A 26,657-nucleotide genomic window follows, 5' to 3' on the forward strand; every position below is an offset into this window, starting at 1 on the left:
GTGAGGAATAAAGAAACAACTTTTAAGACATTGCTTTTGTATCGAGTTCAAACATATAGATCTCCCAGAAATAAACCTAGACACTCCTCTGTTTTCAGGCTTTTCTGTATGATTTGGAGAAGGTGAGATACCGTTTTTTGCCTGCTCTCTTATTATTTTTCGAATGGTCGAAATGAATTGTCATGGGACCTCCCGAGTGGCGCAGTGTTCTAAGATCCTGGTTTGACTCCAGGCTCTGTCGCAGCTTGCCGTGACCGGGAGACCCATGGGGTGATGCACAATTGGTCCAGCGTCGTTCGGGTTAGGGGAGGGTTTGGTTGGCAGGGATGTCCTTGTCTCATCGCGCTCTAGCGATTCCTGTGGCAGGCCGGGTGCATGCACACTGACACGGTTGCCAGGTGTACAGTGTTTCTTCCGACACATTGGTGTGGCTGGCTTCCGGGTTAAGCGGGCATTGTGTCAAGAAGCAGTGCGGCTTGGTTGGGTTGTGTTTCGGAGGATGCACGGCTCTCGACCTTCGCCACTCCCGAGTCCGTATGGGAGTTGCAGCGATGAGACAAGACTGTAACTACCAATTGGATACCATGAAAAGGGGGTAAAAAAAAAAACGTTTTTATTTATTTTTTAAATTACATTTAAAAATTGTTGTCATAAAATGTACCACTTGATTTTGCGATGTCAGGAGATCCGAGCATTGGAGAGATACATAAGAAGACTGGAGTTCCAAATCAGCAAGGTAACAACTTCCATAACTTTCCTAATGCATATTGCTGTTGTTTTTATTTAACAGACATGATAGTGAAGAGATGACAGGAAAGGTATGACATCTATGAGTCAGAGGGGCAGTGGTTCAGTTTCGAACACGTTCTGTCTCCGGTATACATGCATGCCAGGATCAACAGCACAAACCGTTAGATAACACAGGCCACACTTCTATGACATCTATGTAGGTCTATGTAGTGTCAATTCTGTCTCCACCACAGTCAAACACTGAGGGGTTTTCCCACCAACCAATGTGCATCGATGCATCAGGAAGAATAACATATGGGAGCAACAGCCTAATAAATAACCAGAGGGGGGGCAAAATGGTTGCCTGTTTATATTTACATTTCTAGGTGGAAGAGCTGTACGAGACTTACTGTATTCAGTGGCGTCTGTGTCAGGGGGCGGTGAACATGAAGAAAGCCTTCGCTCTATCGCCCTCTTCACGGGCTTCCAGAGAGAGCCTGCAGGAACTCAACCGTAACCATCGCCACAGCCTGGAGGTATTGCAGTCACACGCGGTCGGGTGCCACACAACTTTGTTTACCTCAACAATTTCATGAGTTATCTCACACACCGTATACACAGATCCTCTGGTCAAACGTGTCCTACGGTTGCCATGTTTAGAACATACGGGTGGATATGGGACAATGAACAGACAACCAAAAGCTTGTTCATCGTCCTGTTTCATGAGTTAATTCGCATGTTATACGCTTAGCAGCCAACCGCTGAGTCTGGAGTCACAGGTCACTGATGGGTACTTGAAGGACCATTACTCTTCATATTTCATGGGTTCTAATACACACTATAATTCTATGTACCGTTGCCAGAGGGAAGGTATGGGTCACACGTGAGCTAGCGTAACCCCATTTACCACTGACATAGTGTGGAGGTATGGTTCACAGATGGACTTTGAATCTCCCATTTGTCTTCTCTTGTCATGGGTTCTCACACACAGAATTTCACTATAAGATCTATTAGACATATTCAAGTATACTTTGAAGGATTTTTTAAGTAGTTTATAAACAGGTTTGATTAATTCATAGATAGATTATAAACTAATAATAAACAATGTACAAACTACCTAGAAATACTTTATAAAGTTAATCTTTGTGTAAAGTGTTACCAAGACATTATAAGTCTCTGATTATGCAGACAACTCCTATAGGTCCAGTTAGATCAATAAATCAATTGTGAAAATGAAGTACAGTAGCAATCCACTGCTGATCATAGCCTACACACATTTTCAGGATATGTGTGTCATGGAGGGGGAGTTGGAGATTCTCTTGGGAGAGCTTCACATCAAAATGAAAGGTAAAACACATGTTCAACCTTCATCATTCTAGTGAAATGGAATACAAAAAATGGCACACCTCAGTGGCAAGCTTCAACTTTGTCTGAAAAATCTATTCCAACAGGATTGATCGGCTTCGCTCGACTATGCCCAGGCGACCAATACGAAGTGAGTGCCTCTATCAAAACATATCCCGGTGAAAAACGCTCTGAGGAACAACAACTGAGGAAAAAGACCCAGGCTGCGGCCAAAATGGCACCATATCCTCATAGCTCTAAGGACCTTGGTCAAAAGTAGTGAGCTTTCTAGGGAATAGGGAGCTATATGGGACACGGTCTCAAAGATGTATGCTTTTTTCCATCCAGGTTGTGATCCGTCTGGGGAGGCAGAGGTGGAAGATCCGGGGAAAAATCCAGACGGATGATAGGCAGTCATGGGATGTGGAGGAGATGATCTTCCTTGCTCACATCCACGAGAACTTTGATATAAAGGTGAGCTTTTTTTGGGGGGGGGGGGGGGCTTCCCAGACATGGATTAAATCTAGTCATGGACTGAAAACCTTGCTCAATTGAGAATCTGTATTGAAACTGGCTCTTAATCTGGTACTAGTTTTAATCAGTGCCTGGGAAACTGGGCCCTAAAGATTTAGACTGAGCTGCATCTGAAATGTCTAACTCGTACATAGTGTAAAACTTTTGACTGGAGCAACGTGTGGTCAACATAGCACACTACTACAGAGGTAATGAGGTGACATATGAGATTGAGAAGCAGTTGAAAGCGGTTGATTTCCCCCTGTGGAAACATCATTTGTGTGTCTGTCAGGTACATCCAGGCACATCAGGATCACACATGACAATACATTCAGATGCTCTCCGGGTGCAAGCCCACACACCAGTGTGAACGTCACATCCTGTCAGGGACGACCATGTGGGTGGTGATGACAGGCGTATTCCTGTCCTTTGTGTGCGGAAACACAGTGGCAAACAGCACACAATGTGGATGAAGTTACATTCTCTGTTGATGGGGAAAACAACATCCCTTCTGTGAAAGAGATATGAAGCCCATTTTCTGGCTAAGTGAGGTATCTTTACAAAGGCCAAAGAATTTCCAGTCAAACTAAGTCCAATTGAAGTTGCAGACGTTCAAAGCTTGAAACAGTAGTCTTCAAGTGCATGATAATACATCTTGAAAACCGGAAAAAGTAAATGGCTGTGAATGAAAAGGATAGAGAAAGAAGAACGTTGTATTGTTAAGAGTCGACACCTGAAGAATGAGGAGTAAGACAGTTCTGACCTTGTGTGACGTTTCAACTGACCAATCATGTGTCTCTACTCAGGTAACAGAGGTCAAGGGGCTGGGCTCCCTGCTGGTTGGCGTGGTAATGTGTAAGAGTGCTGACTTCTTCATGTCTCGACCCCAGCTCATGGTAGTGGACATCACTGAACTAGGCACCGTCAAGCTCCAACTAGAGGTGGTGTGGAAGTAAGTACACCAGTTAGCCATTTGGAAAATGATTTACAAGGTTTATATGCAGAGTACGAATTATACCGTGACATTGGTGGGGGGTCTCTATTGTTTTTCAAAGGACTCCAGGTGAATGCACAAAAGCATGTATGGGTTCGACATGTATTATAAGACATGTATTATAACGGTCATCATGTATGGCCTTTTAATGTGGCATTAACACAACCAGTCCTGATGTTTTCATCTGAGTGTCAAACAAATCACTTCAAAAAGTGATGATTCCAGCATCCAAACCAGTGCACTGTGCACCGGCCATTTGATGAATGGAAATAGACATCTCTTATAAAACACCAAAACGTGTCATTACATTTGCAGATTGTCATTAGGCGACCACTTTTGTAGGCTGAATTAATTGATGCATCTTGCTGACATATTGAAATGTTTTTGTAAAAAGAAATGTTGGGACACCTGAAAAGGGGCTGAAATACAGGAAACAAATACAGTTGTGTCTGTCCTGAGCTCATCGGCATAGGAAAGTGTGAGGGCCCAGTTTGCTAGCAAATACTCAAGACAGACAGAGATGCAAGAAAGGCAGAGTAGAGAGAAGAAGGCAATTGAAAGAACCTGAACCAACTGTCATTGGTATAAACCATGACAGAGAGGTGGTGGTGTTGGTTTCATTCGAAATAAACTTTCATTTTAACATTTGTATCAGTTTCAGTACACTGTTTATATATGGTTATAGGGTGCTGAATTATTCCTGATTATACTGAGAAGTTAGTGGTGACGTGTGCAGGTAGGAATTCAAAATAGTAAAACATAAAAATATCTTCCTTATAAATAAAACTATACGAAGGTCACATGGTCAGGGAAATCTGCTGGTTCTTATTTATAGGTCATACTGTAGGTCATAGGTTTAGAAGTTAAGTGTTTTTTCTCTCTGAGAATTGAACGTAAGCATGTATTAGATCAATAGAAGGACATTTGCAGCTGCTACTCAGACAGTGCTAGACAGATTTAGATCATTTGAGTATTTCTCTCTGCCAGTTTTTCATTCATTCCTGAGAGAGGGAGGACTGAAACTGACTGAAACACAGACCAGACCATTACTGTACCTCTCCTCTAACATGACCCAGCTGTGACAGAACAGCTGATCCTATCCCCTTCCATGGACACACAAACATACACAGAAACACACACACACACACACACACGCTCCGCCCTTGCACCACAACAGATCACATGACAGTGGGTATATAGACTCCAGGTGGAGGACATTTCATGGTTTCTCTTAACAGTGCTGGTAGTTTAACCAGATCCTAAACCTCGGCCATCAATAAGTGCCTTCTGATTGCTCCGCCATTCTGTCATGATGCTATTCTGACCTGCTTTCTCAGTCAGACCACCAGCCATATAAACTACCTTTTGGTTTACTCTGAGAATGAGTTACAGTAAAATAAAAATAAAAATGGAGTACCCGCAAAACACCAGTCTCAACGTCAACAGTGAAGAGGCAATTCTGGGATGCTGGCCTTCTAGGCAGTGTTCCTCTGTCCAGTGTCTGTGTTCTTTTGCCCATCTTAATCTTTTATTTTTATTGGCCAGTCTGAGATATGGCTTTTTCTTTGCAACTCTGCCTAGAAGGCCAGCATCCCAGTTGCGCCTCTTCACTGTTGACGTTGAGACTGGTGTTTTGCGGGTACTATTTAATGAAGCTGCCAGTTGAGGACTTGTGAGGCGTCTGTTTCTCAAACTAGACACTCTAATATACTTGTCCACTTGCTCAGTTGTGCACGGCGGCCTCCCGCTCCTCTTTCGTTTCTGTTTAGTCAGTTTGCGCTGTTCTGTGAAGGGAGTAGTACACAGTCTTGTACGAGATCTTCAGTTTCTTGGCCATTTCTCGCATGGAATAGCCTTCATTTCTCAGAACAAGAATATACTGACGAGTTTCAGAAGAAAGTTCTTTGTTTCTAGCCAATTTGAGCCTGTAATTGAACCCACAAATGCTGATGCTCCAGACTCAACTAGTTTAAAGAAGGCCAGTTTTATTGCTTCTTTAATCAGAACAACAGTTTTCAGCTGTGCTAACATAATTCCAAAGGGGCTTTCTAATGATCAATTAACCTTTTAAAATGATAAACGTGGATTAGCTAACACAACGTGCCATTGGAACACAGGAGTGATGGTTGCTGATAATGGGCCTCTGTACGCCTATGTAGATATTCCATAAAAAAATCTGCCATTTCCAGATACAATAGTTATTTACAACATTAACAATGTCTACACTGTATTTCTGATTAATTTGATGTTATTTTAATTGGCAGAAAAATAGGACATTTCTAAGTGACCCCAAACATTTGAACGGTTGTATACATTCTGTCTCTTTCTTTTTCTTTTTCTCTTTCTCTTTCTCCCTCCCTCTCTCTCTCTCTCTCTCTCTCTCTCTCTCTCTCTCTCTCTCTCTCTCTCTCTCTCTCTCTCTCTCTCTCCCAAGTCCGTTTGACAGTGGGGAGATGAGGCCAATCACCACTGCATCCAGCAGGCAGTCCATCCACAGCAGGAAGGGCTCAGTGTACAGCTGGATCCCTCCCAACACACCCAGCTTCACAGAGAAATACTTCATAGTGAGTGACCCAGACATAGCCTCGTCCCATACTGTATGTGCTATAGCCAACTCTTCTATCCTTCATTGTAATGCTATTGCATGCTTTTACAATGAATGATAGAAGAGTTGATCACTTTGGAAATAATAACTGTATTTAATGCTTTCGTGTGATATCCTCTGGGATTGGGACTGTACAGGTGTTGGATCTTAATTTGACCCCTTTCGCCACAAGAGGAAAATAATACTCCAGCAGGAGGATTTGAATCGCTGAACAAATATTTAGAATCGCCACCAGGGGGCAGCCGGAAGCGGTGTTTGTATACAATGCAGGACCGTACCTACATTGTACCTTCTGTAGGCCATGTGCAGGCTACAGCATGTCTTGTGTGATTTCTAATGTGGATTTCATCAATTGCTTTAGAATACTGTATGTTGAAGGCAAGCAATAGGCAGAATAAACTATTGTTTTTCTCAGTGCCTATGTGGTCCAGTGGTTACAGTCACTGACTCTGGCACACATATTCCAGATATTTTTTTTAGGCATTCGCTCTGCGTGGTTACCGGGTTAATTGTGTGTGGTTACAGGGTTATAGAAGCAACTCAAAGGTTATCAGTTTAGGTGTTAATTCCAAATGATTTAAAGTTAGGGCTATGGTTTGGGGAATGCTTAAAGAAAAGAATCCCAAAAACGTTTTGCCTATGTATCCATAGTATTGTTAACGCTTGCTAGAATGGTCTAAGCTACGTGCTCCATCTCTGAGCCTCCTGAATTGCTGGGCGACATAGTGATCAGCCTGAGCAGACGTGAGGGCCCACAAGTTCATTTAGTTTATTTACATTTTTCCTAGAAGTAAAATGAATAGTCTGATCACTGACACAACGTGTCTCGGCTCAACGAAATCATCGTCGGATAGGTTCAAATGCATAAACATCTTGACAGCTTTACGAAAGAAAACATTAAAGCCACACAATGTAGGCTTTCAATCCACACCAAAGGTCAGAACTATATTGACAAATTACACATGACCTAATTATAAAACGTGGGCGGGCATCCCTACTGCAGAAAAGTGTATTGTTCTACATTAGGCCTACATCTGTCAATCAACAGATGGCCCAAATCAGCTCATCAACTCGGCCAGGGAAACACAGTAGCCTATTATTGGTTTTCACACCTTTCATTATGTGACACTGGATAGGGTAATGAGTAACCTCCAGAATATAGCCTTTGGAATATAATCAAATAACAAGGGGGCTGTTGCAACCAACGATGGTACTAGATTATTGCCAGCTGATGTCTTGTTAAACCATCAATATGCGCTAAATTCACACAGCTGATCACAATTGCAACCATTATTGGTCACCTCATTACCACTCCCTGAAAGACGATGTCGGTGTTACCCTTAGTCCTGCTTTGCAACCAAAGTCTTTCAAGATATGTTTGACTTCTGGTTGGTATTGTAATCTGAATAATTTAGTCATTTTATAACAGACTATGGGTGATATACAGTGGGGCAAAAAAACGTATTTAGTCAGCCACCAATTGTGCAAGTTCTCCCACTTAAAAAGATGAGAGAGGCCTGTAATTAGGTACACTTCAACTATGACAGACAAAATGAGGAGAAAAAATCCAGAAAATCACATTGTAGGATTTTTAATTAATTTATTTGCAAATTATGGTGGAAAATAAGTATTTGGTCAATAACAAAAGTTTATCTCAATACTTTGTTATATACCCTTTGTTGGCAATGACAGAGGTCAAACGTTTTCTGTAAGTCTTCACAAGGTTTTCACACACTGTTGCTGGTATTTTGGCCCATTCCTCCATGCATATCTCCTCTAGAGCAGTGATGTTTTGGGGCTGTTGCTGGGCAACACGGACTTTCAACTCCCTCCAAAGATTTTCTGGAGACTAGCTAGGCCACTCTAGGACCTTGAAATGCTTCTTACGAAGCCACTCCTTCGTTGCCCGGGCGGTGTGTTTGGGATCATTGTCATGCTGAAAGACCCAGCCACGTTTCATCTTCAATGCCCTTGCTGATGGAAGGAGGTTATCACTCACAATCTCACGATACATGGCCCCATTCATTCTTTCCTTTACACGGATCAGTCGTCCTGGTCCCTTTGCAGAAAAACAGCCCAAAGCATGATGTTTCCACCCCCATGCTTCACAGTAGGTATGGTGTTCTTTGGATGCAACTCAGCATTCTTTGTCCTCCAAACACGACAAGTTGAGTTTTGACCTAAAAGTTCTATTTTGGTTTCATCTGACCATATGACATTCTCCCAATCTTCTTCTGGATCATCCAAATGCTCTCTAGCAAACTTCAGACGGGCCTGGACATGTACTGGCTTAAGCAGGGGGATACATCTGCATTCTCTGTGAGAGCTTCCCATGTCTGGAATACACTGCCATCAGACACACATAACTGCACCACATATCACACTTTCACAAAATGCTTGAAGACATGGCTAAAGGTCAATCAGATTTGTGAACATGGTCCCTAGCTGTGTGTTGCCGCTTTCCATGTTGTCTGTTGTCTGTAGCTTGTGAGGTGTGGAAACACTTTGTTGCTTTTATGAATTTTGTATTGCTGCTTTTTGTTCTGTCTGTATGCTACGTCTTGCTTGTCCTATGTTGCTCTGTCTGTATGCTATGTCTTGCTTGTTCTATGTTGCTATTGTCTATATTGTAATTGTTTTTAATAACCTGCCCAGGGACTGCGGTTGAAAATTAGCCGGCTGGCTACAACCGGCACTTTTACTGAAACGTTGATTAATGTGCACTGTCCCTGTAAAAAAATAAAAATAAATAAATAAATAAACTCAGGATTTGAGTCCCTGGTGGCGTAGTGTGTTACTGATGGTAGGCTTTGTTACTTTGGTCCCAGCTCTCTGCAAGTCATTCACTAGGTCCCCCCGTGTGGTTCTGGGATTTTTGCTCACCGTTCTTGTGATCATTTTGACCCCACGGGGTGAGATCTTGCGTGGAGCCCCAGATCGAGGGAGATTATCAGTGGTCTTGTATGTCTTCCATTTCCTAATAATTGCTCCCACAGTTGATTTCTTCAAACCAAGCTGCTTACCTATTGCAGATTCAGTCTTCCCAGCCTGGTGCAGGTCTACAATTTTGTTTCTGGTGTCCTTTGACAGCTCTTTGGTCTTGGCCATAGTGGAGTTTGGAGTGTGACTGTTTGAGGTTGTAGACAGATGTCTTTTATACTGATAACAAGTTCAAACAGGTGCCATTAATACAGGTAACGAGTGGAGGACAGAGGAGCCTCTTAAAGAAGAAGTTACAGGTCTGTGAGGGCCAGAAATCTTGCTTGTTTGTAGGTGACCAAATACTTATTTTCCACCATAATTTGCAAATAAATTCATTAAAAATCCTACAATGTACAATGTCTGTCATAGTTGAAGTGTACCTATGATGAAAATTACAGGCCTCTCTCATCTTTTTAAGTGGGAGAACATGCACAATTGGTGGCTGACTAAATACTTTTTTGCCCCACTGTATCTATTTGACAAGCATTCTCTAAAATATAAATAAAGTATTTCATCGTTTACCATGGCAAATGTACTGTGGCATTTTAGCCAACACTTTGTATGAATGGAAACTGTTGGTGTAGTCTACTGTTATTATTTTATTTGTTTATTTGTTTCCTACTTATGTTATCCAATAGTGTCTAGCACGGTCATTTCTTATCTAGATAAGGGGTAAAATATCCCTGGACTGTTCATATTTTAAATGTGTGTAACTAAATCAAGTCAATCGAGTTATTTGTGCCGAAAGGGCATGGCCCGGAATCAAACCAACACCGACACAGTAGGCCTATACAGTATTGCACTCTGGAGGCAGCAGCCATAACAATTGAACTCAATTTTGACCTTATCATACACTTACATTTACATCATTACATTTAAGTCATTTAGCAGACGCTCTTATACACTTGACACTTGTATGTCGTAGCCTAGTGAAGACCAATATCTAACTTGTTTTATTAAGGCTATAGAAAATGACGGTTGTTGATGTGTATGGCTGCATTTCAGTTTTTTTTAAATTGCATTTGAATGTTGCAGTAATAGGACCTAGGCCGAGCGTTTGAGCGAGAGAGAGAGAAAATAATTTTGATAGCAAGCCCTGATCCCAATGACTCAAATGCCCCCGCATGGAGAGAAAGGGAACTGGTATTTTTCAGAAAGCAATATTTGATCAAATAATAAAAAATAAAAAATGTTGATACCTAGGGGGGTGGTAATGTAGCTATTTGATTTAGAATTTTAGGACCCCTGTAGGTATAACAATATGTACAAAAATGATTTGAGAAAATATTGAATTTGTCCTTTACTGCTATAGCCCATAGAAACGCATTGAATAACACATTCATAAATAGCAAAACAAACCGTCATAAAATAGGAATATGGTTTTGAAGAGTCTGTTCTATTTCTATGAGATATAAGAAAGCTCAGGTAATATATAAAAACATTTGGGACACATTTAACCCCTTTTTTTGTTGATGCAAAACTACTTCCATACTTCCATTCAGTTTTTAAACCTGTACTGGGTTACTTTCAGACAAGTCCTGTGAAAAACGGAGAACACCATCGTGTTTGTGAGAGTCTCCCCTTTTCCTAAGCTTATAGGCTATAAAACATTTATAAATGAACATTTATTTAATAAAAAGCAGTCAACATACACATTGTTTCACATTCTTTAGTCGCAGACTCATAAACACAATCACACAATGGGTAGAGCTTGGTTCACAGCATCCCCAGGAAAGTAAAGTATTGTAGCCTCATGCGGAAGTTGACACATCGGCTGTACCGACTTCAGACGAGTCCCCATCGTGTTAGTGAGAGTCTTGTTTTTCCATGGAGTGGTCAAATTAGTTTGTAGGCCAAACCTTTCAGATGTTTTCGTGAGAAGACCGATTTTTGGGGATGTCTCCTAATCTGAGAAACAGCGCTGTAGCTCTGCCACTTCCCACCGTAGGTGCGGAAGGTGGACATAGGCAGATGTGGTGCATTGAGACGATACAAAAAAAACAGCTATCTCTAGCTTAAACAGACAGATTTTGATGGGGATTTTTTTATTGTGTTACTTAGATTGCGTCAATATACTATTTTTTACACTATTATTATTAGGAAATAATTCCTTACAGGCAACTTCAGTTAGTGCAAATGGAGGAGAGTGAAAAGAGAACATATGCTTAAAGTATTTTGCTTCCTCTTTCAAAATATATTTTAGTGAATCGTGGATGACTCCGTCATTTGTAACACGTTTATATGTAAATTCGGGTGCGTCAATCGACTAGTAAGGATTAAGATCTGACATCTGTATAAATTAACTATATGAATTTTTGACCCCAAAAGGAATGTTGGCTATAGCACAAGAGTATGGGACTATTCTAACCTACCTCTATTAGGCAGTCTCACACACACTACTCTGTATGGTATGCCTGCACACCTCATGGTCCCTATCTGTTAAGTCTTACCAAAGAAAACCCTGTATTTTGTATATTTTAATTCAATTATGGATTCTGCTCAACAAGCTGTAAAGGCCATTGTATTAGAGGAAATGTATTGTAATGCTTTTGTAGGTTGGTGTTTTATTCTGTATTTGTTGGGCTTTGATGTTTTTCCAAGCATGTCTCCCATGTACCTGTGCAATCCAGGAATCTGGAATGTGTCTCCAGTCCAGATGTCAGGCCTGGACGTATGGATGCAATGCTTTTCACACCAAAATACTTATGTTTTTCATGCTGTCTCTCTCCTTATCCTCCCTCTCTCTTTATACTCTTGAAAAAGGGTGCTACCTTGCACCATGAGGGTTATTTGTCTTATCCTTATGTAACAGTTAGCTTCCGTCCATCTCCTTGCCCCATCCTGGACCCTCTGAGCACACTGACAAATGTCACCCAGGAAGCATCGCAACCTGTCATTTCACAAAAGCCGCAGCTCTAGCAAAGCAAGGAAAACAACTGCTTCTAGGTTTCAGAGGGTGACGTCATCGACTGAAAGTTACTAGCGTGCACCACTAACAACCTAGCCATTTCACATTGGCGACACATATAGGGGGCTGCTTTCTGGTGCTCTTTTCCATAGAGATCCTAATAATTCTATGGGTTTTTCCAAGAACTAATCTTCAAATAGATCTCTAAAGAACCATTTTGAAACATGGCTAAAATATCTGTGGTCTTCTATCTAGTCCATGGTACGACAGCTCCAGCACGACCCAGAGGGCTCCTTCTCCCTGGTGTCACGGGAGTCTCGAGGGGTGTCTCTACTCAGCTTCCTTGCTGACACCTCCCAGGTCCTCAACCCCACCCCCACGTACAGCCAAGGGGGCAGCCAGACCCAAATCAGCCTGACGGAGGACCTAGTCTCAGAGAGCAGCCCACCAGAAGAGAGGACGTCGAGGGGACTTCCAGGGACTTCTGAAACAGGGGACGAGTGGCCCCCGACCGACCCGGACACGGGCCTCTCCTCTCCCTCAACACCCGGGGAGACGAAGCGGGGGTCCCTGCTAGCCCAGCAGCAGCGGTACAGCACTCCGGACATCCTCAGGCAGAATGGAGGGGGCCCCAGCCCCAGATCTAGCCCAAGTCCTGGTAGAGAGACAGACACTGAGACTGTTCCAATAAGTAGCAGCAAAGGGGGGCCAGGTGTGGAGGTGGAGGTGAGGCTTGGGTACGAGGACATTCAGGAGCAGGAGAAGGAGGCTCTAGCCAGGCCGGTGGTGACCAGTAACCAGCACAAGGCTCAGGCTCTGAGGATCGGTGCTCTGTTGGGGGAGCTGGAGTCGGCTCTACAGGGCCAGGAGTGCAAAGAGAGAGAGCTGAGGACACTAGACAACCAGATCCTGCACCTCAACACCATCTTAAAAGTGAGTGCTTAGGGAATGCATTGACACATGCTGTAACCTTTTGTACCCCTTTAACCCTTGGAACCCATTTCCCCTGACTTTCACTCCCCTAACAAATATTGTTTATGATATTCTAATCCCTGTGAAAAAGCACTTACAACAGAATGTATGGACAGAATGTATGGACAGAATGTATGGTCAGAATGTATGGTCAGAATGTATGGTCAGAATGTATGGACAGAATGTATGGTCAGAATGTATGGTCAGAATGTATGGACAGAATGTATGGACAGAATGTATGGACAGAATGTATTGTATGGACAGAATGTATGGTCAGAATGTATGGACAGAATGTATGGACAGAATGTATGGTCAGAATGTATGGACAGAATGTATGGACAGAATGTTGAAGCCATTTACTGTAACACACTATCCCCTCCTAAAACAAAGTGCTGAATGAATTAAAGTTGGAACTAATCTGAGTTCACAGCAACTGATGGAGTTGTTTAATACATGAAGGTGTGTGTGTTTGTGTCTGTGCTCATGCAATCATGCTTGCGTGCATGTGTGTGTGCTCATGCGTGCCTGTGTGTGTGTGTGTCTGCACATGTGCGTGTTACCCTCTCAGAATGACCTTTCCTTGCTGAAGAGCTCCTCTGCCAAAACACTTGCTGTGGAAGAGAAGGAGGTGCTGGAGAGTTTTGACTTCCTCTCCACAGACTTCAATGCTGATGAAGACGTCTCCTGTATGGGCAGCGTGCGCCTCAATGACACAGGGTGGGTTGTGAAAGAGTTTTCATGAACATACTCCCATTCAGCCATAGATGAGACTGTAGACAGTGGTGTAGTGGAGGGTATATGCAGGTATACACCATATACCCACTTATTTTTCAATGCATATATTCACTTCTTAATCCCCATGATGTGTATCAAAGTCGTGTTGTGGAGGTATACAACGTATCAATTAATAAGGCTGATGGAACAGATCAGAATATTTAGCTTTTTCTTCACATTTTAGGTGCAGCAATGTGCATACAGGTGTTGGCCTATACGTGCAAATGTTCCAAAATGCAATGTGCGGGAAAAACACTGTTCTAAAATGTGCAACGCACAGGCAAACGGTTTCATGGACAGAGATTGAAGTATCCATTTGAAATCAGAATCAGAGAGGTGTGGGGGGCTGCCTTAATTGACATCCATGTCTTCGGCGCCCGGGGAACAGCGGGTTAATTGCCTTGCTCAGGGGCAGAGCGACAGATTTTTACCTTGTCAGCTCAGGATTGGATCCAGCAACCTTTTTTGTATTTTTGCATAAACCCAGTGGCCATTTGTTTCACAAACTCCATCTCATGTGCTACAGAAACACTGCTAACCAAACAACCGTGCTAGGTGCACTTGAATGAAAGGGTAACTACACAATAAAATAAAATAAATCTTAGATTGTTCCCAGACCTCAAAAGTGGTCTCCTGGTTTGGTTTAAGCATTGTTATGCTTTATATATATATATATATATATATATATATATATATTTTTTTTTTAAGTGTGAGTATAAGAACAAAATCCTGAAAAAAAGGGAAAATTCTGAAACCTGTTAATTCTGTCTCAGTTGACAGCCTCATTTATCCTTTTACAGTACATATTGGGATGGTCTGACAGTGAACGACCAATATGGGATTTATATTTGTAGGTTATTCACACAGGGTGCCTTTCCTTCGCTGGGAGGGACATTTGGTGCATTTTTGGCAAATTAGAATATACCCACTTCTCTAGGCACCACCACAGCACTGACTGTAGATGAGACCAGCAGAGTAGCTACATGGAGAAATCTCCAACCCGCCCCCTTGTGGATATGTAGCGCTATTGAATATATGATAGACCTAAGCAAATATCGGAAATATATCATGACATAGAGTAGCATAAATCCATAATTCCCATTTCAATCATACACATTTGTGAAATGTGATTTTAATACTATCACATTATAATAACGTGGATTAATGTGTAGTCTGTGGACCACCCAACCTGAGATAATTAAGTACAGCAGGCCCACACTGTAGTATTTGGACTTACTGTAGTCCCTACTGTAGTCCCTACTGTATTCCACTATGTCTCTTTCATCCAATATTTTCATGTCTCTTTCATCCAATAGAATCAGCTCATTCCAGGAAAGCACGCTGAGGAGCCTGGGGCTTTTCTATCAGGAAAGCCAATCACGAGACAAGCTAGATGTTGCCACGCTGACCACTGGGAACTATAGTCTGGACCATGCTCTGGAAACACACCTGGGCATCTGCACTCTACTGCTGGAGGTATGGAGCCTGTCCAATACTGTCAAACACAAGACGGCCATTTTGGTTGTTAGTCTGTGTTTAGTAGTCTGTATTTATCCTTTCTCCTTAAGTGTGAGATCATGTACTTTTCACCGCAAATGTACAAGCATTGGATTGGTGTAAGCATGGTCCAGCAGTCATTTTCTTTTAAATCCAATGGGTAAGTGAACAAGTGCACTCTTCAGGGGAAAGGACAGAGAATTGGGACACAGTGAATAGTTTTAATTAAAATAACAAAGTAAATCGTAATAGAAGTCGTTATAACTGTGTAACTATGCAGCTTGAAATTGAAAGTGTGTAACCAGTGGCCCTGATTTACAGGCAATGAGGAGTTCAGAGTCAGCGGTAGTTCACAGGGACATTTTGGAAGAGATGTCACTCCAAGCAGAGGTACTTGAAAAAGTGAGCAGGTTGATGCTGGAGACGGCAGACATGCTCTCTGTCAGTAACAGTAAGTAGCCATCTTTTCTCTCTTTAATGCTTTGTTTTAGAGACTGGTTCAACTATTTAAAAAAATGGAGGAAAATGACAAAAATGTATGTGTCAGAGTTTGGGTTCGTAGCCAACAGGGCTGCTTCAGGACCATACCAAAAGGTTACTGGATCGAATTCCTGAGCTGACAAGGTAAAAATCTGTCATTCTGCCCCTGAACAAGGCAGTTAAAACCTGTCTAGGACTGGGGTTCTGCTAACTTTACTGAAAAAGCAAACCATGCAATAATCTGAGTACAGCGTTCAGACAACAAAGCAGCCAAAACGATATCCGCCATATTGTGTTGTCAACATTAGTCAGAAATAGCATTATAAATATTCACTTAGCTTTGATCATCTTCATCAGAATGCACTCCCAGGAATCCCAGTTCCACAATAAATGTTTGATTTGTTCGATAACGTTAATCATTTATGTCCAAATAGCTTCTTTTGTTAGGGCGTTTGGTAAACAAATACAAACGCGCGTTCAGGTAAAGCCGAACATTGGACGAAAAGTTCAAAAAGTTAAATTACAGGTCGTAGAAACTTAGAATAGAATCAATCTTTAGGATGTTTTTATCATAAATGTTCAATAATGTTCCAACCGGAGAAAAGCAATGTCTGTAGAAAAGCAATGGAACGAGAGCTACCTCTCATGTGAATGCGAATGACTGACTCAATCAGCTCTCATTCGGCCCCCCTTCGCAGTAGAAGCCTGAAACAACATTCTAAAGACGGTTGACATCTAGTGGAAGCTTTAGGAAGTGCAAAATGACCCATATCCCACTGTGTAATCGATAGGGGCTGAGTTCAAAAACTACAAACCTCAGATTTCCCACTTCCGGTTTGGATTTGTTCTCAGGTTTTTGCCTGCCATATGAGTTCTGTTTTACTCACAGGCATCATTCAAACAGTTTTAGAAAGTGTTTTATATCCAATGCTAATAATAGTATGCATATATTAGCATCTGGGACTGAGTAGGAAGCTGTTTACTCTAGGCATGCTTTTCATCCAAAAGTGAAAATGCTGCCCCCTATCCCAAAGAAGGATCCCTATCCCCACTGTTTCCCGGTAGGCCGTCATTGTAAATAAGAATTTGTCTATCCCCTTCTTTCTTAAAACACAACTTTTTAGCGTTGCTTTTTTTTTTTTTTTTATCCTCTTATGTTTGTTGTGTAGTAAATATTTCCGTTTTTATTTTCATTGTTTTTATTATTTTTTTCCTGGCTCTGAAATGTGCTGTATAAATAAAGCTTGATTTGATTTGATTTCTGTCTCTCTGTCTCCTGTCCCGCTGTAATTGTTTTAAATCAAATGTATGACAGGGAAGAGAAGCTCCATTTCCCTTTAAAAAAGAAGCTTTGCATATGACTAATTAACTTATTATCCTAGATACTGGATATAAATTATCATGGTTGCATAGACAGAATTACACAACTCTGTCAATAGTGGTCAGTGTGAGGCCTCTGATCTGATTTAACATATCAATAAATGTACAGGTGTACGCTCTTAATTTGATGACTGTAGTCGCAGACAGGAAATGCAAACTTGTAGTGAATGCAAGGTTTAAAAAGGCTTCTAAAGTTTGATTTGCCCACCCCAAAAAATAGACCAACCCCTAAAAAAAGGTCAATTTAATTATTATCCATATAATAATTCACATTTCTTGTTGCTGCAGGATTATTTTCTTGCTGTGAGAAACTGGTCAAATTAACATAGTACATCTGTATAACTCTTCCTCTGATCTTCCCCTAGTTCTCCCAAAGGCCCAGAGACAGAGGGAGTTGCTGGTGTTTTGGGAGGAGTGTACAAGCACCGAGTCGCCCCTCTGCTGCCCCACTGACATGTTTGTCCAGACCCTAAGGAAACGCTACATCCACAAGGTCAAAGCCAAGCAGCCCGGCCAGCCAGACGCAGGTCAGCACAGTAGCACAACAGCTAACTCAATGGAAACAATAAAAGGGCATGGCTTCAGTATAGTTGCTAGCCTGGTTGCTAGTCTTTTACTGCTTTGGCCACCTAATTGTTGTCTTGGCAGGCCAAGGCGTATATAGTGTCATTGAATGCAGAAGCAGGTAATCAGGCTAAAAGTGATATGTTCCAGTATTAGTCACAATATCAAATCTGTTGACTGACGCAAAATGGCCCAAATGGCAGCTGTCATCCTTTACCTCCAACTGCTCCTTTCGGTTTCGTTAAAACAGCTATAAACAGCTAAGGTAGATAGAGGGGTCGTTCCATGAAAAGAGTGCCAACAGAGCCTGTCAAATGAATGTGTTGTGTTAGAGGTTTCATGGTGCTTGTATCTAAACCAAAGTAGATAATTTTTAAATTGTTCTATATCCGTTGGGTTCTCTATAAGCTTCAATATGAGGTCATAACCCTAGCATGAATGTGCATCCTTGTAGCTGTGTGGACTAATATAGTCAAAATTGGGTAAGCTGAGCCAATTGAAGCAAGGCATTATCACTGGGATATGAGGTAACAACAGGGCCTGGCCTATGTTAAACGTGTAAAAAGAAAACGTACAAAGTGTTTGTTACAGTAGGTGTTAAGCCTGTGTTAAAAGATGCTTAACATTATTAAAAGACAAACAAGCGATTGTGATTGTGTTGAATTGTGTTTTGGAAATAAAGATAGACATGGTTTTTACAAAAGTAGTGGTAATATTTCAATCAGTACAGACATTTGTAGGCAGCTTAACCACTTTTTTTTATGGACAAGCTATGTTTTCAAAACTGTAATGTTTACATGAATTCAGATTTTTTAAAATTAAATTCAACACAATTCTCTCTAAATTGGTGGAATGACCCAGAGGCTAGCTGGTATTTGACTGTAGTGGGTCACTGATACATTGTGTCGTCTGCAGTGTTTGCGCAGCTGTTGCAGCAGATCCAAGCTAGCTGTCGGATGGTGCCTATGGCCCGCTACAGTCCACAGAGGGTCACAGTTTTCCAGCTCTCCACCTACCTGAGCCGCTGGAGCTTCACAGACCTGGGAGAACACATCTCCCGCCTCTCCAGAGAAGGTATCCTGTCACAGGACTCATTCACACTATCAGGCTGACCTGACCTGAACCAAACTGTGCTGGCTTGGTTTACATGGCAAGAGGATCATTTTACATGCAATCCAGGCAAAGCTCCGGGGCTGTACAAAAAAGTAGCAAAGATAAAAAGAAAAAGGAGGGACATAGACACAACCGACGACAACCTTCAACATTGAAGTGTTTCACCTCATTCAGTTCCATGCATTTGAGAAAAGTTAGCTACAGTATGTTAATCTTAGGACCATAATGGAAGAGGTACAGGAAGCAGAGGCAAAGACAATGTAGTAGACCACAGCATAAATACAGTTGAAGTCGGAAGTTTACATACACCTTAGCTGAATACATTCAAACTCTGTTTTTTCACAATTCCTGACATTTAATCCCAGTAAAAATTCCCTGTCTTAGGTAGGTTAGGATCACCACTTTATTTTAAGAATGTGAAATGTCAAAATAATAGTAGAGAGAATTACTTATTTCAACTTTTATTTCTTTCATCACATTCCCAGTGGGTCAGAAGTTTACATACACTCAATTAGTATTTGGTAGCATTGCCTTTAAATGGTTTAACTTGGGTCAAAAGTGTCGGGTAGCCTTCCACAAGCGTTCCACAATAAAGTTGGGTGAATTTTGGCCCATTCCTCCTGACAGAGCTGGTGTAACTGAGTCAGGTTTGTAGGCCTCCTTGCTCGCACACACTTTTTCAATTCTGCCCACAAATTTTCTATAGGATTGAGGTCAGGGCTTTGTGATGGCCACTCCAATACCTTGACTTTGTTGTCCTTAAGCCATTTTGCCACAACTTTGGAAGTATGCTTGGGGTCATTGTCCATTTGGAAGACCCATTTGCGACCAAGCTTTAACATCTGATGTCTTGAGATGTTGCTTCAGTATATCCACATGATTTTCCTCCTTCATAATGCCATCTATTTTGTGAAATGCACCAGTCCCTCCTGCAGCAAAGCACCCCCACAACATGATGCTGCCACCCCCGTGCTTCACGGTTGGGATGGTGTTCTTCGGCTTGCAAGCTACTCCCTTTTTCCTCCAAATATAATGATGGTCATTATGGCCAAGCAGTTCTATTTTTGTTTCATCAGACCAGAGGACATTTCTCAATCTTTGTCCCCATGTGCCGTTGCAAACCTTAGTCTCACTTTTTTATGGCGGTTTTGGAGCAGTGGCTTCTTCCTTGCTGAGCGGCCTTTCAGGTTATGTCGATATAGGACTCGTTTTACTGTGGATATAGATACTTTTGTACCCGTTTCCTCCAGCATCTTCACAAGGTCCTTTGCTGTTGTTCTGGGAATGATTTGCACTTTTCGCACCAAGGTACGTTCATCTCTAGGAGACAGAAAAGGTCTCCTTCCTGAGTGGTATGACAGCTGCGTGGTCCCATGGTGTTTATACTTGCGTACTATTGTTTGTACAGATGAACGCGGTATATCCAGGCGTTTGGAAATTGCTCCCAAGGATGAACCAGACTTGTGGTCTACAATTTATTTTCTGAGGTCTTGGCTTATTTCTTTTGATTTTCCCATGATGTCAAGCAAAGAGGCACTGAGTTTGAAAGGTAGGCCTTGAAATACATTCACAGGTACACCTCCAATTGACTCAAATGATGTCAATTAGCCTATCAGAAGCTTCTAAAGCCATGACATACTTTTCTGGAATTTTCCAAGCTGTTTAAAGGCACAGTCAACTTAGTGTATGTAAACTTCTGACCCACTGGAATTGTGATACAGTGAATTTTAAGTGAAATAATCTGTTTGTAAACAATTGTTGGAAAAATTACTGGTGTCATGCACATAGATGTCCTAACCGATTTGCATAAACTATAGTTTGTTAACAAGAAATTTGTGGAGTGGAAAAAAAGTTTACTGACTCCAACCTAAGTGTATGTAAACTTCCGACTTCAACTGTATTTTAGATCCAGGAGAATGTGAGAGTCCCAAAAACATTCCCAAGACACACTATTCTATAGTATTCCATGTACACCAGAACTAAATTAAGTCATAAACTGAAGCATGTGGGTGCTCTAGGACATGAAAAGACCCATCGTGTGAAACAAAGGACAGGTTTTGTTAGTGGCCCCTACAGCTGTGTCTTCAGAAAGCCCAGGGGACAACTCACACCACACACTGAAAGATCCATACTACTGTAAATCTGCATGTGCAGAACGTGATGAGTTACCCTGTGAAGAATGCTGCAGAAAAGCGTAGATAATTGGGCATGTATGGTCTAGCCAGACCTGGGGTCAACTACTGTTTGAAATGCATTAGATGTGCTTGGTTTAGTGTGCCCGTTGCAATGTGGAACCAACAGAAAAATCCCAAAAGTGCAAAACCATCCACCTGGCACTTCAGCCATGCTCAATAAAGTGATCAAAGTATTTCAAATAGTATTTGAACCCAGGTCTAGTCTGAGCTGCCACAGCAGCAGTTGGGGAACAGCCTAGAGTACTGTATTGGATGGAAGCCATGCATAATTTGTTTTATTATTGTACTGATAGGGGATGGTTCAGTCTTGTGGTTTTTATTGATAAGCCCTTTTGGGTTTCTGCTCAACATCTCCTCAGCACGTGTGTCCTTTATCTCTCTATCTATTTCCTTTCCAACTGTTGTTGTACAAATATTTAGCCTGTCTATACCTTCCTTACTGTTTCTGCATTCAACAATACCTACCGAGTTGTTCTGCAAATTAATGACAAGTTGTCTTTAAGCAGACAAAAGCAAACTGGCACCCAGATTTTTAATTATACACTGAGTGTGCAAAACATTAGGAACGGCTTCCTAATATTGTGTTGCACCCCCTTTTGCCCTCAGAAAAGCCTAAATTCGTTGGGGCACGGACTCTACAAGGTGTTGCACGTGTTCCACAGGGATGCTGGCCCATGTTAACTCCAATGCTTCCTACAGTTGTGTCAAGTTGGCTGGATGTCCTTTGGGTGGTGGGCTATTATTGATGCAAACAAGAAACTGTTGTGTGAAAAACCCAGCCGTTGCAGTTCTTGACACACTCAATTTTCTTGCCCATTTAAGTCTCAAGGCTTAAAAATCGTTCTTGAACCTGTCTCCTCCCCTTCATCTACATTGATTGAAGTGGATTTAACAGGTGACATAGGTAAGGGATAGCTTTCACCTGGATTCACCTGGCCAGTCTATGTCATGGAAAGAGCAGGTGGTTCCTAATGTTTTATATAGAAAGGTGAAAATAACTTACAATCTTTTGGTGTGTGTATGTGTCAGTGCACCTGGTGTCTGCTCTGGAGAGTCCTAAGAGGAGAAAGGCCTTGAGGAAGCTGAAAGGGAGGCGCATCGTCGAACTGCTGCCCCTGGGCTATACCCTCCAGCGCCTAGCCAGCCTCCAGACAGATGCCAACCACAAGGTGTCCCAGGCTGCCAGCAACTGTCTCTGCAGAGCCGTGGGCTACAAGGCCTTTAGGACAAAGGTACGGATGAGGCCAATAGTTTTGATAGTTCGGTGAAACTTTTAAGTCATTACCTGCTTGGTAACACTTTATATGACACCCAGTATCATAACACGGTTATAACACTGTCACGACACATATATTTAGACCTGTGACATATATTGCGTCATTTTAAGGCTGGTTATGACACCTACATAATAGTGTCAAAACCCACAAAACCAGCAAACATTCCATTACACCATAGCCTACGTGTCAACAGTATGTTTATTTTAGATTTTTTTTTAAATAATTGATTGACCATATTAAATTATCTTTGTAATTGCGCACACGTTGATGTCAGACATGCACCTACCCCAATGCTTTGCTGCTGATGACTGGGATGAATGGAGGAGCATATTTTAGGAGCAGGACGAGACATTGTTCTTTCGACTGATGACTGATATAATGGCATGTATGTGACAGGCCTTTCTGGCTTATATGATTATGATGGTCATAATGCTTCTTGTCATTGTCAAAAGTGTAATTTCTTAGTCCAAGTAAAGTGACACAGGATGGTCATAATGCTTCATGACAGAGTCATAAAGTGTATTTTCTACAAGTTATTTCAAATACGATGACAAAAAAACATAACTGTATATAATTCATTACAACAACAAAGGATTTAAGAAACAAACTTTCAAATGGAAGGAAACTTCTTGGCAGGGAAAAAAATAAGTTGAATAAATGTGGGTTTTGACACTCTTATGTCCATGTCATAACCAGCCAAAACATAAAGCAATATATGTCACAACAGTTGTAAATATATGGGTCATGACAGTGTTATGACCAATTATGACAGGTTATGACAAGTTATATCAGTTGTTATGACAAATTATGACAGGATTATGACCGTGTCATAACGTCTTATGGCCCTGGGTGTCAAGTACAAGTTACAAAAAGCTTATAAATGTTTATAAATCCTTCTTTGTTTAAAACCTCTGAAATGTAACTGCATATAATCTAAAATGTAATCTACATCATCCCCAAAAGTAATTATTTATCATGAGAGGACCATAAACAATAACTAGTAATGGGCTCCTGAGTGGTACTGCGGTCTAAGGCACTGCATCTCAGTGCAAGAGGCGTCACTACCGTCCCTGGTTCGAATCCTGGCTGCATCACATCCGGCCATGATTGGGAATCCCATAGGGAGGCGCGCAATTGGCCCAGCTTCGTCCAGGTTTGGCCGGGGTAGGCCGTCATTGTAATAACAATGAGTTCTTAACTGACTTGCCTAGTTAAATAAAGGTTCAATTTAAAAAAAGGTAAAATTTAAATATTCCAAGAAAGGTTCAATTGTCACCTTTCTGGTAAAACATAGTTATAAATTGCTGAGGTGTAGTCACTTTTGAGGACACAAGCTGCATGTATACAGAACAAATATTATAAAAATATGAAAATATGAAACTATTCAACAAAAGTCTATGAATAACACTGAAATAACTTATATGCTTTCTAAATGTAGTATAATCAAATTATAAAACCACTAACTATAATATTTCACCTTCCTTATAACTGTAAAATACATATTTGTATGTTTAATGTAAAGAGAAAATGTGCATATTTTCTAAAGGTCTGTTTTGATCAAAATGTCTGCTCCCACCGCTGTGAATATCACACAGAGCTCTCTCTTCCTTACTTCTAGATTGGCTTCCTGAACTCATTAGGAACTAGCCTTCCATCTCATATTAATCTTGTCCATCTATGACAAAGTGTTTTTTGTTTAGAATCTATTAATCATTTTAGATTAATAGCTATAAATCGATCTCTGAAAGTGCTATAGTGATGAAACCCCTCTCTCCTGCTGCGCTACGATGTAAGGATTGCAGGCATGTGCTTTGTCAGTGGCCGTGACATAGGGTTCAGCCAGGAGTTGGTGGACAGTCGGAAGAGCGAAGGGAGGGACATCCCAGCTTCAAGTGGTTTCAAATGTCACATCTTACGTCACAAAGTAGTTTATGTCCTTGTAATTGTATTATCCTCCTAGGCTATCGTCTACTACACGGAAACCCTGAGGGACAGCAATGTCCAGCTCCAGCAGGCTGCCTGTCTGGCCCTCAAGTGTCTCAAAGTGAGTCCTCTTGGTGTGTGATGTTTTTGTGCCGAAGCCACAGGGTTTCACAAGGAGACCAAACCCAAATCCCAGAATACACAGATGATCTCTCCTCTGTCTGCCCACATGTTGCCATCCGCCACTCTGCGTCAACACACTCCATCTTATCCTGGACATGAATGCTGTAGATTAACAGCCCGTTGGCTGCCAATGCTATAATCCTGTTTGTTTTGGCCTGGCAGTTCTCTCTATCACCCAATTTCATTGGGATTTTTTGGTGGCATATTTGAGGGAGCCACTCAAGTGGTAGACGTTTGGCCCTGCTTGAAAATAAAGACACATCTTGAGATGTGTTGTGGTTATGTTTTGAGGAGATGGCACCCTAGTGGTTTGGTTTATATAACACGCTTTGAACTCCTGTGTTTGGCAGGCGACTGAGAGCGTGGAGCAGGTGGCTGAGTTGTGGCGGTCGGCTGACGAGGACCTACGCAGCGCTGCTAGAGAGACTGTGCTATCATTTGGTAATCAGTCAGATGGTGTTTTCATTAACATGTTCATTTGCATGCAATTACTTGATTACATAAATCATTTTAATAACTGTCCTGAGTTCAATTGGGCTAGATTTCTACCTATGATGCATCATTTTCTGAATTCTTATATTGTGTTCTTGAGTGAAGGATAAGAAACCTGGGCCTACATCACAAATCCTCTAAGTAAGAGTGCCAACCTAGGATCAGGTCCCCACAGTTTTCCATTATGATTTAAAAGGCTAAACTGATCTGAGGTCAACAATCGTACTCTTGAGACGCTTTACAAATGTGAGCCTTGATTTTTTTTTGTAGACCTGATGCATTTTTTTCTTCTTTTAGGTAAAAAAGGTCACCTTGCATTCCAGCGAATGGACAAGATTTATTGTGAGTTGCAAGATGAAGCATATCAGAACTTGGATACTGAAATCACAATCCTTTAAAGTTGAGAGAAAAGTCATATGAATGTACCCCCCTCTCCCGGTTGGGCTGCCAAACTGCAGTGACTGGATCTGAGCCAGAGGAACATTTAGAATAGACCAGCAGCAAAACATAATGGGCCATAATCCCTGTACATACTCAAACTGTACAGATGTTGTACAAAGCAGTTGTCCTGACAGGTTATGGGGCCTTAAACAGTCGCCCTGCTTCATGTACAGGCAAAACCTGTATAACCACTTGGTGCTCTGTATGATATAAAACACTTCAGATATTTATTCTATATTTTAGCAGTATCAATATGAAATGTACACAATACAAATAAAGTGGATACATGTACATATTTGTTTCGTACCAAGCATCTTTGTGTTGATAAATGTTTCTGGGGTGTGACCAAAGTTTCAACCGGCGGGAACATGTTGGGAAGCATTAATTGGACAGGTAACTCTACAAATAACGCCTTGCCAAGACAAGACCAGCAAAGATTTATTGAAAAATTAGCTGTAAAATCTCCTTTTGAACAAAATACTCACTCCCTGTGCATTACAGTGAAAAGCTCCATCTTTGTTTATTTACATCTATATGTAGAAATGACATTGGATGTCATTTCTAGATATACCACACTGACAGGCGTGTAAAGGTATTAAAAAGCACAATGAGCTAATTACAAGCCAAAAAAGATTAGAACAGAATGACTAACAAAGCCAAAATAACTATTTGCATTACAAACCTCCCACATATTGAATATATCCTATAAATAAAATTGGCAGCAATATTTTCATGAAAGAGCAAATCGAGACTGATGACCTAACCTCTTAATGGCAAACAATGTCATTTGCTACAGCAACAGAACATAATATAATTAACGAATATAATTAATTAAGTTTCATTGTCAAAAGATCTCAAAACCAGACCCGGGCAAAATATAAACATTTCGTGTGGTCTGTGGTTCACTGGATAACCAGCTGCAAAATGGTGAACTTTCCCTGATAGGTATCACACCGTGCTGGAGTTAAAAATAATCCCAAAACATTTTGATTAAGAACTCATTATCTTGTCCAGCAGTTTCTTTATGGCCCAACCGAAAATAATCAATGTTAATATCCCTCCAGCAGCAGACAGCATTAGTATACTGTACTTCACGTTTCAATGACTAGAGTTACAAAACTTTATAAAAGCAAACTTTTGTCTTTTCAAATATTATGATTCTGTGAAATCTCAAAAATCAAATCATTGTTCTTTTCAGCAAATTTGTATTTTCATTTTTCGGTCTTGGGCATGGGGTTCTCGCCTTCTCAAAATGCAGATAGTGGGCAACTGATAACACTTGGAAGTCGAT

At 41.3% G+C, this 26,657-nt stretch overlaps 1 protein-coding gene across 3 annotated transcripts in view; it reads left to right on the forward strand.

The window, feature by feature from the left end:
• Positions 1 to 25,661, forward strand: part of ripor3 (RIPOR family member 3) — a 69,613-nt gene extending 43,952 nt beyond the window's left edge. For 2 of the 3 annotated variants that reach the window (XM_029682497.2, XM_029682498.2), the window contains exons 5-22: positions 99 to 122; positions 683 to 736; positions 1,116 to 1,265; positions 2,013 to 2,076; positions 2,181 to 2,224; positions 2,422 to 2,547; positions 3,393 to 3,538; positions 6,015 to 6,144; positions 12,331 to 13,008; positions 13,616 to 13,764; positions 15,138 to 15,297; positions 15,640 to 15,769; positions 17,544 to 17,705; positions 18,658 to 18,816; positions 22,080 to 22,282; positions 24,288 to 24,371; positions 24,784 to 24,874; positions 25,223 to 25,661. In XM_029682497.2, coding sequence (XP_029538357.1) covers positions 99 to 122; positions 683 to 736; positions 1,116 to 1,265; positions 2,013 to 2,076; positions 2,181 to 2,224; positions 2,422 to 2,547; positions 3,393 to 3,538; positions 6,015 to 6,144; positions 12,331 to 13,008; positions 13,616 to 13,764; positions 15,138 to 15,297; positions 15,640 to 15,769; positions 17,544 to 17,705; positions 18,658 to 18,816; positions 22,080 to 22,282; positions 24,288 to 24,371; positions 24,784 to 24,874; positions 25,223 to 25,323 — 2,655 coding nt within the window. In that variant the 3' untranslated portion in view covers positions 25,324 to 25,661. The remainder of the gene's footprint in view (positions 1 to 98; positions 123 to 682; positions 737 to 1,115; positions 1,266 to 2,012; positions 2,077 to 2,180; positions 2,225 to 2,421; positions 2,548 to 3,392; positions 3,539 to 6,014; positions 6,145 to 12,330; positions 13,009 to 13,615; positions 13,765 to 15,137; positions 15,298 to 15,639; positions 15,770 to 17,543; positions 17,706 to 18,657; positions 18,817 to 22,079; positions 22,283 to 24,287; positions 24,372 to 24,783; positions 24,875 to 25,222) is intronic. The other variant, XM_065001677.1, reaches the window with a different exon arrangement.
• The last annotated feature ends 996 nt before the right edge of the window (positions 25,662 to 26,657 follow it).

Source organism: Oncorhynchus nerka, linkage group LG15, assembly GCF_034236695.1.
Source record: "Oncorhynchus nerka isolate Pitt River linkage group LG15, Oner_Uvic_2.0, whole genome shotgun sequence".
Lineage (NCBI taxonomy): Eukaryota > Metazoa > Chordata > Actinopteri > Salmoniformes > Salmonidae > Oncorhynchus > Oncorhynchus nerka.